Source organism: Geospiza fortis, unplaced genomic scaffold (genome assembly GCF_000277835.1).
Source record: "Geospiza fortis unplaced genomic scaffold, GeoFor_1.0 scaffold66, whole genome shotgun sequence".
Taxonomy (NCBI): domain Eukaryota; kingdom Metazoa; phylum Chordata; class Aves; order Passeriformes; family Thraupidae; genus Geospiza; species Geospiza fortis.
In genome coordinates, this window is record NW_005054312.1 from 9,895,654 (window position 1) to 9,912,724 (window position 17,071).

At 39.7% G+C, this 17,071-nt stretch overlaps 1 protein-coding gene across 1 annotated transcript in view; it reads left to right on the forward strand.

Moving 5' to 3' along the window:
* The first annotated feature begins 5,657 nt into the window (after positions 1-5,657).
* The window catches only part of LOC102043226 (mucin-5AC), a 55,211-nt gene continuing 43,797 nt past the window's right edge, over positions 5,658-17,071 (forward strand). The window contains exon 1 of the mRNA XM_031055819.1: positions 5,658-5,847. Coding sequence (XP_030911679.1) covers positions 5,658-5,847 — 190 coding nt within the window. The remainder of the gene's footprint in view (positions 5,848-17,071) is intronic.

A 17,071-nucleotide genomic window follows, 5' to 3' on the forward strand; every position in this document is an offset into this window, starting at 1 on the left:
CCTATTGTGAGATGCTGCTGCACACTACTTTTTGTTTACATAACACCATCAGCATAGTAGCTGTATGAAAATATGGATTTTTTATTTTGTTTTGTTATGTGGTTAACTGTTTACAGAAGAAATATATATATATATTTGCCAACAGAGGCACATGAAGGATTTTTTAAACAAAAGTATAATAATATTAATAATAATAATAATAATAATTGTAAATTCTTTCCTAGGAAGCTTTAAAAAGTTGGACCACTACTATTTATTACTTTTTTTTTTTTTAACTGATTTATTGGGTAATTTCTTTCAGAATTAATGTTATCCCATTTCTTACTCTCAGTCATGTTGTCTGGGTATGGTATATTTTCTTTTGTTATTGAATATTATTTTATTTTTGTTCCTTAAGACACTAAAAAGCAATTATGATTAATAAATTTTGAGCATTTACAGCACGTCTGCTTTGACTTTTCAGTGAATCCCTTGCGTGAGAGTTGCTGGGTCCATAAAACATAGTTCCAGGTCAAAAGTCAATGTGGTACCTAACACCCTATAGGGCTTTGATACTGCTTTAAATGAAAAACGCTCAAAACCAAACACTTGGAAGTGTTCCTAGCACATCACCTCAGCTGCTGTCACTTAGTGAACTCTCAGAAAGCAATCACCTCTCGGAGTCTGCACGTTTTGCAGCCCTGAAAGTTCTTTACCTGACTGGCATAAGCTAGCCAAAGTATTTCAAACCAGCCTGTCTCATGTTTTAGAACCCACTGCAACATAAATTAATCTCTAAAATTGCACTGTTGTAAATCAATGCGGCTGCTACTGAGAGGGAATCTCATGTCTCTACAAACAATTTGCTGGGTGAAGGTTGGATGTTAATGTTATTGAAATGGGTCCCAATGTCTCTGCTGACTTTGGGCAGCAGGTTTGTAGCAGAGTTCAGGCAGTTCTGCTCCTGAAACAGACAAGGGTCTGCACTGCCGGAGTTTCTGAACTTTAGGGTAAAATGGTAGGTTCAAGGCGGGATATGTGGGAGGTGGTTCTGGAAGGCTGAACCTTCCTGGTGCCTCAGCCAATGGGGAAAGGGAGAGGGCAACAGGCAGCCGGGAGTTCAGGATAAAAGGAGGGTGCCCCTCTGAAACCTTGAGAAAGAAAATGTTACTGGCGTGTGTCCTGGTAGACTGTCTCCCTTTATTCTAATAAAATTGCAGGACTCCTCGATCTCCTTTTTGGACATAAGCTTCTTGGATTTGTGGAATTTTTCTTACACTACTCAGCTTTAGTAACAGAGTACTTTGAACCGGCCACCACAGGTCTGACTGTACATTATATAATGCCAAGCAACATCCTACGAATAATTGCTCTAGGATTTGTAAGGGGAACAGTAAAAAGCTGAAGTTTTTTAATAAACTTTTCTCCTACCCTGCAGTTTGGATGGCTCAACAGAGGAGTAACAGGGTGCCCTGAGGCTGCTTAGGCTGCTCTCACACCCGTTTTTCTTTTACAGGACCATAAGCACCCCTGTACTTCCCCCTTCAGAAGCGAGCACTGAGTTTTCCGTGAGAAACACTAACACCACCATACTTCGGGCTGGCAGAAGTCCCGAGCTCCGGCCCAGCTTCCTGTTGACACATGGCTCGTTTTTTCCATGCCTTGGGCTCTTTTGCTGCCCAGCGAGGCCCCCAGGTGGCACACTGCTCTGTTCCTCCCTTCCCAGCTAACCCACCAGGCTTCCCAATGCAGCACTACTTCTGAATTCCTGACCAGTTCGGTGTGTAACAGAGTTTCTGGCCTTACCAGGCAGGCTACGAAATTATTATTCTCCTGTTCATTCTGCAGAAGGGAAATAATGTCTATAATAGAAAATTAATTATTATGGGCTTTGTTGGTCCACAACAGCTCCTTGGCCACCTTTAACATACTGAAATGGCAGATTTCCTGCATGTTGCTTCAAGATCATTAGTTGTTTTCCTGTACAAAGCCTGTATTTCAGCGTGCCAGAAGATATCCTGTTTCCTGGAGAGCCTGTGTGTTGTAAGTCTGTACCACCAGCCATTTCATAGACTGAAAGAGAATAAAATAATACAATGAGGAGGAAGAGAAGGGGAGACCTGTGGCACATGGAAAGACTGACAGGTGATAATGGCAGGGACAGCAGAGTTTGGTGGCATAAGAAGGAAAAACAGAAATAGAAGCAAGGGCACTGACAGGCTTCAGTCCTTGCATGGGGAGACAGGAGGCAAGGGGAACATAAGACAAGGTAAATCATGGAGGCACACCGAGGCTGTGGCCGAGCAAGTACTGGAGACCCTGCCTTGGAGGAGGAAGGATTTCTATCACAGATGCAGTCCCAGTGCTGGGAAAGAGCAAATGGGAACCCTCAATTCAAAAGGAGGACAGGGAACAACGTTTTGGGCATTAAAGACAAAATGAAAGATCTTGAAACAAGACATGGAGTAAATGTAAACCAGAGCACTGCAATGGATGTAGTAGAGCAGACTTACATTTTTCCTAAATTTTCCTTTACACAGGACCTATCTTTGCTCTGAATTGTTGCTGGCACAGATTGGGTAATAGCTCCAAAGCAAACCTTCCTAAAAGCTAGGATAAATTATACCACTTATCTTTGTCAAAAACAAATTGCCATTTTTTAACCATAGATAAATAATGGAGTCAATAAATGATTGGGTGGGAGAAAGTGATTGGCTTGTCGGGAAAGTGATTCCTGTCAGGTCAGAACACCTGCAGGTCACCCTGAGCTGTGCTGGTGTAGATGACTGATGTTTGTTACATCGACAGCAACACCAGAGGGCTCTGGGCTCCGAAGAATTTCTTTCCAGGCACTTCAAAGTGAGCCACACAACTTTTCCTTACTTTCAGATCCTGAGGATGAGCTTTACTCCTGAATCTACAAGCATCCATTCCACATAACATAACAAGATTTGTTTATACTTCACTTAATTTTTTTTTTCTTATATGATCATCTTTGGAACACAAGTTGCAGCAGAGAAATCATTCACTTAGGAGTTTTTTCAGCTGAAAAAATCCACCAGTATTCAAAGTTTTAGTGTCTAAATTCAATATTGAATTAATGGGCATTCATACCTTCACTCTCAATTCAGGTCTCTTGTTATGTGGCTCAAGTTTTTCATGACCAGCTTATTTTTATTCCTTCTTCACATGACATATTAAATCTCTGCAGTGTAAATAACAAATTACTAATAATCAATTTTCAATTATTCTTTGTAATTATCAGCAACATATACACTATAACCTGAAATTATATGTCTATTCAGATTCCAGCTTTGAATCCACTTCCAGTAATTCATTTGGCTCTTAAAGCAAGGCAGTGTTTAAACCACATCATTTTCTGAAAACATCTGTTGAAAGACTTAAGGTTGTTCAGGCACAGCTCAGGAGCTAGGCTGATAGAGAACTCAAGAATGGAAGCCACATTTCATAATAGTAAAAAACCCAACTCAAAGAAAGAACTTTTTCGCCTCTTCAGTAGGTTTTGTTCCAACCATTGCAAAAAAAAAACCCAAAAAACCAAACAAAACCAAACCAAACAAAAAAAAAACAAACAAACAAACAAACCATAAACACCAAAAAAAAACCACCAACAAAAAAAACCACTTTCTGGCAACAAGCCAGATTAAGACAGAGCTTTATAACAGAAAAGGAGACTCATTCTATTTAAACATTGTTAATGTAATTATAAAACAATTATAAATGCACAGGAAGTATTTTTTTGTAGAGGATGCAGTGGTCATGACTGTCCAATTTTCCTTTGCTCCTTATGGCTTCAAAAATTATCTTTCTCCTTGATCCTCTGATTTCTTTTGGCATTCATTATAACTCCCATTTCTAACTACAATTTGATTATGAGTAACCAGCAACTGTTTCCACTGTTAAAACAATTGGGTTTGGGTTTTCTTAAATAGACAGAAACTTATTCTGCCTGCCTCTAACTACCCCTCTCCTGTTATGACCATGCATAGAAAAATAAAATCCCACTTTTGCCTCCTTCTGTTTTAAGAAAGCAACAGCTACCCAGGCAGTCAAAAATGGAACTCTTAAATAGAGTAATTGTGGATATGTCACACATTTAGTCTCAGAAAATGAAAATGTATAGTCTTAGTAGCCAGTCCTGAAACTATACCATTGTTTCTGTATTCCAGTCTAACTACAAGGATTCGCTGGGATCACTGACTTAAAAATTAAAATAAAATAAAATAAAATAAATAAGAAAAAAAGAAAAAAAAAGCCAGAAATACTTGAGAGGAGCATGATTCCAAAGGAAATTTGAAACTGGCTTTTGTTTCAGAGAATATCAGATGTGAATTCTGCAGCTGTTCCTTACTCAGTGAGAAGTCAGTCAAAAACTCTCATTCCAGTTTAACTGACCTCTGGAGAGGTGTGAGGCCAAAAGTGAGCTTTCTGTCATTACTCAATGTCACAGCTACTGAAGCACATGGCTGCCAACTGCAACACAACCATAACATGAAAATCTGCAGAAAAGACATGATAAACACCTTCATGAAATGACCTCCTGCCACAACAGAACTGAATTTCTTATTCACATTAATTGCTGGTTGCTCTGTATTCTGGAGAATAAGATTATTCTACCTCATGTAGTTTTATCACTTGCTCTGCTATTAATGCTTTTGTGCTTTATGACCTCATTCTAATGGTAATTAGGGTCCATTATTCAGATTTCTGCTATTTTACAAGACATTAGTATTGCAATTGCACTAAATTTGGTCAGCTAAAGATAATGCAAAACATTACCTCACATATTTCATGGCAAGTAGTTTTACAGCATTCATAATAAAGTTGTGACCTAGGGTTAGGGTTTTGAAAACCACAAAGCCCAGAGCTCCAGGCACCCTGCAGCCACAAAATGCATGTCAAAGGGAATGCAAAACTGCCACGACATGGCTTCCTCCACAGCTTTTTCCTTGGAGCCAGCCATAGCCGAAGGCTGCGTTTACGGCCTAGGGTTAAGGTTAGGGTTGCGGTAGGCTTGATCTAATTTTTACATTTAGCAAGGAAGCTATGGGAACAATGTTGTCTATCCCTCAGTAATACTGTACAGGGTTTTACTGAACAGTATTTCAAAAAACAGTATCTCAATCCTAGCTGAGATTCCATCATAAGTAAATCTCAGTTTATATTATTTTTAGATATCCAATATTATTTGGGTTTTTACAAAATAAAATAAAGTTTGTTAGTCACTGTGTGCTGGTTTTGGCTGGGATATAATTTATTTTCTTTTCATAGCAACCGGTACTGGTATATTCTCCTGTGACACAGCTGTACTATAAAATAGATTTAAGTCATCAGTTGCTCATTTGGCACAAGGAAGGCTTCAGCTGATTAAAAGACTGTGTGATCTACTCTCCTCTGGCACTTCTTATCTCTGCAGGCTCAGAGTAAACTGCAGAGAAAGAGCAAAGAACAGTTCGAGTCGAGTCAACTTCTGCAGACTTCACAAAGCTCATGAGCTCTTCTGCCTCAGTACCAAAGAAGCACTTTCCAGAACCAAAGAAGCACTCCTGGAGCAGAATTTCACATGAAACAGCCACAAGGCCATCAAGGGCAGCCTGCACTCCAAGACACACGGAAAAACTTGTCAGCATTACCCTGAGGTAACTACAGTGGACTACATGTCCAACTACATGTCCAACTACAGTGGACATGATTCTAGCAGGATCTCAATTTACCTGACAGGAGAATACAAATATGCACAGCGACTAATCTCTGAGACTTTCAGGAAATCACGAAAATGGCTTAGAGGCTGCTTCTTACAGTTCATCCACCCAACTGAAAAGATCCCTGAGCATCCCAGATGCCTCAGTAAGGACACCTCACTTATCCAACTGAGGAAGCACACCTGAGGAACATACAATGACTAAAAATTACCTGAGATACAGAGAATTTACCTAGCTTGGTTCATTCATTCTGATGATCATGCTGGTGTTATTACATGATTTCTCCAGCACATGTGACAAGATCACCAGGGCTTCATATGCTGGAAATTACACACAAAGCATGAGAATTACAATCTTTCTTGCATTTATGATAGTGAAGATAAAGAGGGAGCCATTTTTCTAAAGTCAGGTTTATTTATTTCTCTTAGTTGTCAGTTCATTTTAGGCTAATTGAGAATAATCTGACCTGGCCAAGCTAAGGATTCAGAAATAATATGCTCATAATAGTCACCCAGTAGCAAATTGCCTCAATCCTGGCAACTATGGTTTTTAAAAGTTTATATCAAAGATATAATTAATGTAATACATTACAAATCATCTCTCATACACAATTCAGTCATGAATACCATTAAATAATAAAGAATCTAACTACATTGTGCCCCACACAGCTCTTTTACAGCTCCTTTTACAAGGACTCAGTGTAATCAGTACAGGATTAAACAAATTTATCTGAATGTGCCACAACCATCCATGCTCATCTGTGCTGTAAGAGCTTTTTGGGAGGGAAGAAAGAGAACAACCACTCTTCTGAGAGCTCTTCCATGGCTATGACAAACTGTTGAAGATGCTGCAAAACATTGGCAGTACAGGAGCTGTGAGAGGCCAGGAAGAAGGAGGTTGTGTCCTTCCCAGGGCCTAACCCGAAACTGCCCGAGCTCCAGGAGTGTCCTCCCAAGAAATGTTGAGAAATACATAGGGAGGAGGACTCCTTTCACCAAGGGACCTTCAGGTACAGCCTGCTAACCCCTCAGGGCCCTGCTGGATGTGGGCACCAGCAGCAGGAGAAGCCTTGCTCCTGGCAAAGCCCCTAAGGTTGGTGTCCACCCCAATGTGAGGTGTTATCTGACTCCCAGAGAAAGGGGCTGCCAAGTGTGATTTCTGTCAGCGAACCCCCGCGCGGAAGGGGACTGTCACCACCCTGTGCCACACATGCAGGGCACCTATAGCTCCAGGGATGGCAATTCACCAGCATCCCCACTCCTCCAGGGGAGGACAGCAAGGTATGCACCTACAGCATGCTGCTGCTGCCTCTTTGGGAACCCCATTCTGAGAGGGCTTGGCAGCTTTGCTGTATTTCTGCTACTGGGGCAGCAACCAAGATTGTGCCTGTAAGGGCTGGGACTTTGATTTTACCTTTCTTTTAAGGTAAAATCCTTCCTTCTTTTTTCCAGACAGGAATTTGGATTAGAAAAAGCCCATCCCCTACTGCAAAACAAGGCGCTGCAAGTGAAATCACAAGTTTTCCACCTCAAAATAATTTAGTGGAGCACAGGTTAATCCACCTCAGTGAGGTAACCTGTTGACTCGTGCCCAAGATTACACGTAAAGGGTTGAAAAGTGCTGCTGGCAAACTGGTCCCCAACACCCCTGAGGCCCCAGGAGGGGTGCCCTGGCCCTGCTGCAGCCCTGGGGTCAGCTCCAGCAGACAGGGCATGGCAATGCCCTTGTTCCATCCTATATCCCCTGTGGCAAAGCACACTCCATGCAGTATTTATACAGCTGGTATACACATAGTATTTATACACAGTGAACAAAGCAAAGTGCTCCACCATTCTCCATAAAGTCAAGTTTCTAACGTCACTGGGATTTGGTACGGGTTTATCTTCTTACAAGGTTAAAAGAGAAGAAAGAGAGAAATTTATCCAGCTGGGTTTTGAAGGTGTGTCCTTTTTCCAGCCCTTTCGTTTTTATCAGCAAGTTTTGCTGGTGTAGCCTGGTTGCCTGGCTGCATTGGTACTGCGTTTCACAGCCCCTTGTGTCCTAGCAGATGTTCTCCTGTCTCTGCTGGGAGCACATCCCTGCTCTGCTCATAGGATCTTCAGGCAAACCTGAGGATTCTGTTAGTTTAGATGATGGGCTGATCAGGACAATACAGGCAAGGCTCAGAGCTGAACATATTCCTCCCCACAGTGCCAGAGTGTTCTGGCACTCCTGAGAATCTGATGTGTCATACCAATGAACTCAGGTATCCTGACTGCAAAAGTAATGACTGTCAAGAGCAAACATGCTGCTTACAAGGAAACGACAAATCATACAAGGACAGCCTGTTTTCCACCTTACTGAAAGAACAATTCTGTCCCTGCTTGCATTCCTTGAGGCTATGTCTGTCTTGTTGTTTATTCTTTGTTTCATTCTTAATATCCATTGTATTTTGTATCTTAATGTGTACCTTAATGTGTATTTGTACTTGTGATTATATTGCCTTTCTTCTGTTAAATGATACAGGCTACTAACTGTAATTCTGATTATTGACATACAACTTTATGAAGTTGTGAAATACATATTTTAGACTTTTTTTTTAAATCAGTGTGTGCTTATATTTTAAATTAAATTCATAGGCTTTCACTTTTCTAAAGACTTTTCATTATTAGTCTCCAGGAAATATAAAGAGCTGCGTTCAGAATTTCATAGGAAGTTTCATAGCTGTGCATTTGATTCATTGAGCAGTTGCATGGAAGATTATTGGTCTATCTTGTCAGCCTTAAGCTTCTATAAAACATAATAGCAAACAGAGTGTTTTGCTTGAGGCAAGAAGTTATTTTGTTCCTTTCTCCCAAAAGGTTCTGTGTCATCTAGGATATGACTCAGATACTTCAGCTGTGTTAGGCAATCTGCATTGATATGTATATAAGCTCTCATGCTGAGAGTACTTTCTGCAGTTTGAGGCCAAGGGTCCCCAAAGGGAAAGGATCTACAGGGAAAGTGCAGATTTGCTGTCTACTCTTGTTTTTATTTCAAACATGTTTTTTCCTCTTATTATCAGTGGAGCTACTTGTACCCCTACTGCTCTGAAGTCTGTCCAGCCCTCCCTCTTCAAATCAAAGTCAGATGTAATACAAGGTTTATAGGCAGTGGCAATGTTTTATTGGCACAGCTGACATAATTAGAAAAATTAGGCGAGCTTCTAGGCATAGCAGGCCTCCAGTCAGCTTAGAGAGTTATTTCTTAGGTAGGTCTACCTCAGGAAGTGGGGCAATCCAGCCAAATCCTACTCTCCCAACCGCTTCAGCTGAAGCCAGAAGACTGGATTTGCAGACCCAGGACAAAATTTGGATCACAGTCAGCTCCAAAAAACCCACATTGGCCTCATTGACACTTGAAGAAAAATTCTGCATTGTTTTAGAAATATGTTTGAAGTCTGGCTTTCTCCCAGGAATTCTGTTCCACTATGAACACTCTAGACAATCAATATTACTACTGTGATAGATATGTGTTGCTATTTTTTTGCTTCCCATAGTGTTACATGTACATTTAACTACACTGCACATAAGGCTCATGTGCCAGCAGCCATGTTAAACTCTAAACCAGCAGTCAGCATTTCACCTGTAAGCAGCAAGGGGCCTGGGTCTCCAGGGATTGTTCCCAGCAGAAAAGATTGGTCCCTCTGCTGTTAACATGGGTGTGTTTGGGTCTGTGATGGTTGCTTGTTTTACTGAATCAGGTTTCATGGCAGGAATTTTCAGGGTCCTCCACTTCTATCCAAGCATGTAATGTCATTAGCTCCTGATAGTGGACAAAGTTCTTCTAACTGGAAAAACTGCTTTGCCCTTGAGTTCTACAAAGGTTGAGAGTAGTTGTCATTTTATCTCAGATAATAAATCTCCTATTCATTTTGACAAAGGCTTGGGTGTTTAACAGCGTCACACAAACTGAATCTATACAGAGCAAACAGTCAGACAGAGACTGCTATTGTGGATGAGTTGTATTACCTTCAGCCTGGTGCCTAAAAATGTCCTTGAAGCATGGTCTTGACTCTGCCCCAACACAATGCACATGCTGACAGATCAGAGCCTTGTAAAATAATTGTTGGTAGATAAAGTAAATCCTCATCAAAAACATACTCTCTGATGAAAAGATCAATAGAAGTAATCAAGACAGTCTGTTTGGGAGCCATGTGAAGGCTGTGGAAAGAGAACAAGAGTTGGGAGTTTTAGCTGAAGTATTTCTGCAAAAATCATGCAGCAGCATAAGTAACGTTTCCTTAGAGGAAGGAATGAGTAAAAGGGAAATGGCAATCCTAGTCTGTTTACTCTCTCTCCCTCTTTGTTTTTCTTTTTTTCTCCCTCCCTTATCTGGTGTATTCTTTTTTTTTGCAAATTTCTGATTGCATTTCATTAAGAACATTTCCATTTCATGGCTGTGGGGTACTGGTTCTTAAGTGTCAACTCAGCAACATTCTTGAGAATTTATAAAACTCTAAACTCATGAATAACTCTGTTGGAACAACTGGGATTACTGATGTCTGTAGAGTCAGATTCTATTTAAAACCCAATTCCATTCCACATACTTGTTCAGAAAGAACATAGGCTTTTCAGAGCAAAGTAACTGCATGCTTTGGCATTAGCTTTACCCAAACAGCTAAGACCTCCACTCACATGGACCAGGATTTTCCTGTGCTAGGCACCGTAATATCCTATGCTCTGAATCAATTCTTTGAAATATGCACCTGCATGCTTTGCCAAAAGAGATTAGAGTTTAATTTTGTTTACATCTCTCTGCATTGTTCCTATTTTTTATTTATTCAGATGTTTATTAAGCCGTGGTGGTGCTTGTAGAAGAAGAGCATAGAATTACTCTCTGCTGTGCTGTACAAACAAGAAACGTGAGAATTCTTAGAGATAAAAGGTAACATAAAGACACGGAAGAGAGGAGAGAGGGAACAGTAATAAGCATCTAATGTTACCTGTGCTGTTTATGAAGCTTAAAGGAAACAGTCAACTGCTTGAAACCAGGATTTTGCTAGTTATTTCTGTAGTGTGTTCACTGCTCTGCTAGTTTTCAGGCAGTAGTCACAGTTTTCATGGAGTGAACAGTAGTCATCAAACAGAGGGAGGGATCAAAGTTGACTAGTGACAGAAATTTTTCTTAACCTCCAGCAAGCAATGTCATCTAAAGGAGACTCTGAGACACAAGGATGTCCGTGCACCACCTCCAAGACAAATAAAATTCAGAAGCATGACGTCCTTTTCATGGCTTGCCCAGAACAGCACAGAAAGGAATTCTTTATATCAAGTTATTTAACTCTTTTAGTCACATAGGCCAGCCAGTATCTTTAATTGTGTTTGATTTATTTTGTCTCCAGGATCTGGAGGTCCAAATAGTGATATATCCCATTCATTTTTTCATTTGCTATTTCAGCTTCCTCACTCATCCGCATGTGCCCACTTCCCTCTGACACCTTTCTGCATTCTTCCTCCTCACTCATTCATTCCAGCAATTCTCCCTGTATGATCCCCAAGGCCCACATTCTTCTTCTCCCCTCTCTCCCAGGCAGTGCTGCACTTTCTACCTCCCCTTTGCTTCTCTAAGAAGAAGCTGACACACTGATGATCCAGTAACAGCAACAGCCAAAACAAAAAGGTGCAGTAAAAACTCATGTGCTAACAACAGCTGAGCTGCAACAGAAAGTTATGAAGAGCATGAAATAAGTCAGTTTTAAGGAACTTCTAAAGCAAGTTAAAGGTCTTCCAAGTTCCATTTTGTTTGCTTTTTCTCTACTGACTAGAACCATGATCCATATGCCCTTTATAACAACAAACAAAACAATAACAACAAAACCAACAACAAAAAATCCATAGAGACAGTGGTCTCAAAGGAATCACATCAAGCTTCCCTGAGCACAGGTTTGTGCAGCATTCAAGGATATTCATCAGAATTATCACTTTGTGCCTGCTCAGCTCTTTCCTTGATATTCTGTTGGCCACGGCCACAGATGGGGTATTGGTTTGGATGGACATTTTCTCTCATGTACTTGTGGTCATGCTTATACTAAGTAATCAGGGTGGAAGGAGTCCTCATCTGGTTAAAACCAACACCAACTTACTGTTCTTCTCTTACACTAGTGTTGGGGTAAAAAAAACCCTTCGAACTTATTAGCAAAGCAAACATGTTTATCAGAAGGGTTTGATTCTGTTTCCCAGTGTCTAGTTTCTGCACAATAGAAATACCAGGATCTCTCTGAGCTAAATGTAACACCCTAGGATGGCACCAGCAGTCGTATAAACAACTTGATTTCTGATCAATTCTAATGGAAAAGTGTTTGGTTTTTCAAGTGCAGTTGACAAGGCATGATTTTCACACAAGCAAGTCCCCGCCAAATTCCATGATGAGGCAATATGTTGATTTGTTAAATGATATATCAAGCAATTTATACTCTGTCTACATTCTCACTGAAGTGTTTCCACCTCCTCCTTCATAAAAGACTTGGCGGAAGTGGATCAAAACTCTATAAAGTGTCGAATTAAGAAGTTAAGTTTTTAGAAAAGAAATTTCAAGAAATTAAAATTTTGACAAAGTTATAGCAGTTGGAAAGAGGGTCTTTGCATGGAATATGTTGTGTAATCTCATCTGGCAGTGCTATGAAGTAAAGATATAAGAAACACTCAGGAGCAAATAAAAAAAGGAGTCAGTTATGTTCAAGCCAATGTATAACTGCTTGTTCCAGATATTAACTCATAGCAGTAGATATGCAGTCATTCAGCTGCTGTGATTATACATTGCATTATGCATTGCCTTGGGATAGGAAGCACTTTGCCCACTTAATGAGGCAGCATGGGAAAGGATACAATCATTATCAAAATATGCATTATTAAAGGATTAATAAAATTTATATGAGCTCCCGTAGAAGTCTCATCATTGATTTCAGTGGGAGGTGAATAATTTTCTATGAAAATTCTTATCCAGCTCTGAAAAATAGAGGATAGAAGGGAGCTAGGAGGTGAATCACTAAAATATAACTGCAAATTCTTATGTTTTAGCAAATTAGCATAATTTAAGAAAAATATAAATTTGCCTAGAACTTTGTCATGACTCTCATTGTCTGGATTTCTGGACCACAGGAAAAAAATACCCAAAGACAGTTCTTCTCCCAAGGTATTCTTCATTAAATCAATTCAGATAATCTTCCTGCCTCTAAGCCCATAGGAATAACTTTCCCACATTAAGTTTCAAGGGCCTTTGAATAAAAATAGTCTGAGGAAAATTATTTTTAAAATAAATTCTGATGTAGAACTAATTCACGTGCATAAATATAGTTATGTTCCTTACATTTTATGAGCAAATATTAGCTATAATAGTGACTAATTAGTGGGTACGCCCAAAAGAACAACCATGAGAGTTTCTTGACATTCTATTCAATTCTCCTTGGTTTCAAAATATAACATGCCAAAGGTTTTGCTCCATTCAGAACTTTCATATGGATTTGATCCACAAATACCCTAGTAAATAATTCTAGAGCCAGATGTCTTTTTGGGTACAGCTAATGTCTCTTATGTACAGAATGAGCTCATTCAGTTCTTTCATGACTGGTCAAACTGGAAATTCTTTCCCAAAGTCTTACTTGTCTTTGATCTTGATATGTACAGGATTTTGTTAGGAAATAAGTAGTACTAAATGGAAGAACCCACTGGACTGTCCAGGTGTGTATACAGCAAGGTCTGTGGTTGAGACCACCTTACCACTCACAATTAAGGTGGGTTTATTTTAATCCAGCATTATGTTCTATTACATACAAGAGTTCCAAGAGGTGAAACACTTCTCTTCCATGCATGAAACAAGAGAGCATTAGTTACTTTGCTCAGATTAGGACAACATCAAAAGTACTTTAATTTGCCCCTGGTGTCAAGGTATAATGAAGTCACTGCAGGCAGAAGAGCCCATTCCTACCCTCAGCACACCAGAATATGGGGGAAAGGGTTTGCATTTAAAATTATCAATTTTCAATAATTAGGTTTTTTAACTCTAGGAGCAACCAGTATTGATTTTCTGTCAGAATAGGATAGAAATGTAGAACTTGTTAATTTCTTCTTAAGACATTTATAATAAAAATATTTAGCCAGGGATAGAGATGGAAATCAGACACAAGAGAAATTTTGCATTCTACATCATGAAGCTGATAGCAAATCTGAGGACTCCTGACTCTCAGCAACTGCCATATCCAGTTCTGTGAGAGGCAAAAGTCCTGCCAGATTCCTGCTAGCAATCACACCATTACTCTGATTCTCAATTAGAGCAAATTTATTTTGATACTTTTTCTGTTAACATTTCTTGCACTATACATCAAGATTCTTGCTGTAAATTCTGTCCTATCCACATCCAGACTCAGACTTTAACAGAAATGCCCAGCTTTTGTTTCCTAAGTATTTCAAATGAGTTGCAAGTGGTGTGAAACAGTTCAACTGCTTTACCTACCCCATCAAGAGATGAGTTGTGGAGGATGACAAGTTGCTTAAATCACTTAATCTTAGCACAAGGCACAGGGTATATGAATTAAAATATTATGCTCTACATAGACGCTGACCTACACTATCTCATTGCAGCTATGGGTAGTATGCAGTATGGGTATGGGATACCACAAGAAAAATGAAGTGAAAAGATTTGTATCCTCCTTTTTCCATTATGATAGAAATTTCTAGCACTTCTATATGCAATGCAATTTAGTAAGCTACCTTGGTATTACTCATAATTTAGATGCTCAAAAGAATATCATTAACAGGTTTGGATATTTATTTCAGCTACAAAAAACTGACTGCCTGAGATCCAGCTCTGAAAAATGGAGGATAGAAGAGAGCTAGGAGGATTTGACATTCTGCATTAACTGGCCCCTAAATACCATATGCAGAATGGCAATTGATTTAAACCAAGTGTGAGTTGTTTTGCATGTTCTTTCTGATTGTAAAGAACAAAACTTATAATTGCAACTCACCTCAGCAGTAAAATAATAACAGCAATCAGTACAGATGTATTGCTCTGGAAACCTCTTGTTGCAACTAAAATTAGTCAAGCAGTGCAGTCAAAGAAACACCAAGATTCTTACTTTGAATTGTGTCCTGGCCATGTTTAAACACAGACATAGGCAGGAATAACCAGATTTTGTTTACTAAGTACTTTAAATGGGTTTTAAGTGGTTTGAAAATCAGTTCAACTGCTTTATTTACCCCAGCAGTGGCAGACAGCAGTTTGGTGTCCTGAAATTCTTTCTTGGTCTTAAAATAAAGGGTGATGCCATGATCTTTGGAAGCAGAAGCTTGCTTACCCCTATTCCTGCCTTGCCCCTCTCATTCTGTTTGCTGGCTGCAGAACACCCTCAGAGAGCAGGTGCTGTACTCAGCACCAGGCTGGGCTCTCTTCCCAATGTCTAGTAGTTACCAGTGTGTGACAGATAAAATAAGGAGAGCATTTTAACAGTCACAGCCATGAGGGTCACAGTCCCTCTCCTTCATGGAAGTTGCAGCTCTTGTGATGTCCTATTTACATGGCAAGGCCTAGGGATTTGGAAAATCCCACTTTTAGGGAGCATTTTAGGGAAGATGACTATATGTAAGAAAAGGAACTAAACTAGAACACTGATTCCCTGTTCCTGAGCAGGCAGAAGCACATTTAACAATCTCATGGTGATTTTTAACAACTAAAGAGGATCTCTGAAATTTAAATAGGAATGAGTTAGGAAAATAAATATGGAAACAGAATTAGTAGTAAAAGGCTGGTACTGCAGTATTTAGATATGTTACAAGATGAGTACTTGTATGAAGACCTAGAAGGTCCCTCCCAGAAATTTCAAGCAACAAATACGTCATCTGTAAAACTTTTTATTTCAGTTCATGTACCCAAAAATTTGGAGGAATAATAAATCATAAATCATATGTAATTTTTTTGCAAAACTATAGAAAAATAATTAAACTCACAATGGATAATCTTGCACAAAAGGGTGATGAAATTTTGGAGCCCAGATATCCACTGACAAGGAGAGACAGAATGGTAAGCTTGGCTCCTCAGACAGAAGTTCAGCTGAGCCTCCAAACTCAGTTTGCAGATAAGAATTAAACTTAGAGCCTGAACCTCCCAGATAAGAAGCTTGACATTCCAGATGTCAAACCAATGACATCCTAGGCTGTATCAAAAGCAATGTGGCCAATAGCTCGAGAGAGAGGGGATTCATCTGGAGCACTGCATCCAGCTTTGGAGCATAAGAAGAAGACAGACCTGTTGAAATGAATCAAAAGAAGGGCTACAAAGATGATCATAGAGCTGGAGCACCTCTCCTGTCAGGAAAAACTGAGAGGGATTTTCAGCCTGAAAAAGAGAGGGCTGTGGAGTGACCTTAGAGAAGCCTTTCAGTCTCTAAAATGGGCCTACAAGAAAGCTGGAGGGGGACTTTTACTAGGGCAGAAAGAGATAGGAGAACAGGGAATGGCTTCAAACTGAAAGAGGGCAGGTTTAGATTAGATATTGGTAAGAAATTCTTTACCATAAGGGTGGTGAAACACTGAGACTGGTTGCTGAGAGAATCTGTGGATGTGCCATCCCTGTAAGTGTTCAGACCAGGCTGGATGGGGCTTTGAGCAACCTGGCCTAGTGGAAGGTGTCCCACAGCAGGAGGGTTGGAACTAGACAGGCTTTAATATAACCACACACTTAAGGTGCCACTCTGTAATTAAGGAACATGGGCTACTACTGCTGAAAAATGAGGCAAGTTACTTCATTATTTCTAACCTTCGCTGCTCTTAGCTCTCACTCCTTTTTTTTTTCCCATTTAGACAATCTAACCTCCTTAGAAAGTTTCCTTCCACATTCCACAGTACCTTGCATAACCAGTTGTAAAATCACTGCAACAAAGTAAAAAGTGATAACAGTATATAACACAGAGCTCATCTGCCATGCGCTGCTAGAGTTTAACTCTCTCTCCACATGATTTTCAGCCTTGTTTTGTCTGAAGAAACCTCTGTGAGAATTCTCAAGTGATGTGACATGTATATATAACATATAATATATATATACATTATATATATATATAAAATGTATATATATACATAATATATATATAATATATATATACATAATTTAAAAACCCAGACTATATAATTTATTCTAAGAACCAGGGAAAGGAGCCCATGGCCAGAGAGCATCCAGCATTTTCTTCCACAGTGGCAGTGTGCATATTTATTGTGGGGAAGTTAGCAGGCCATTGAAAGAAAGGGTGGAGAGTGAATCCCTGGGAAGGGCTGGAAAGTAAAACCCTGGGGAGTAACCTGTAGACTGATGGAAGGAAAGAATGACAGAAGCTATCAGAGACAGGTGAGAAAACTTCAGCA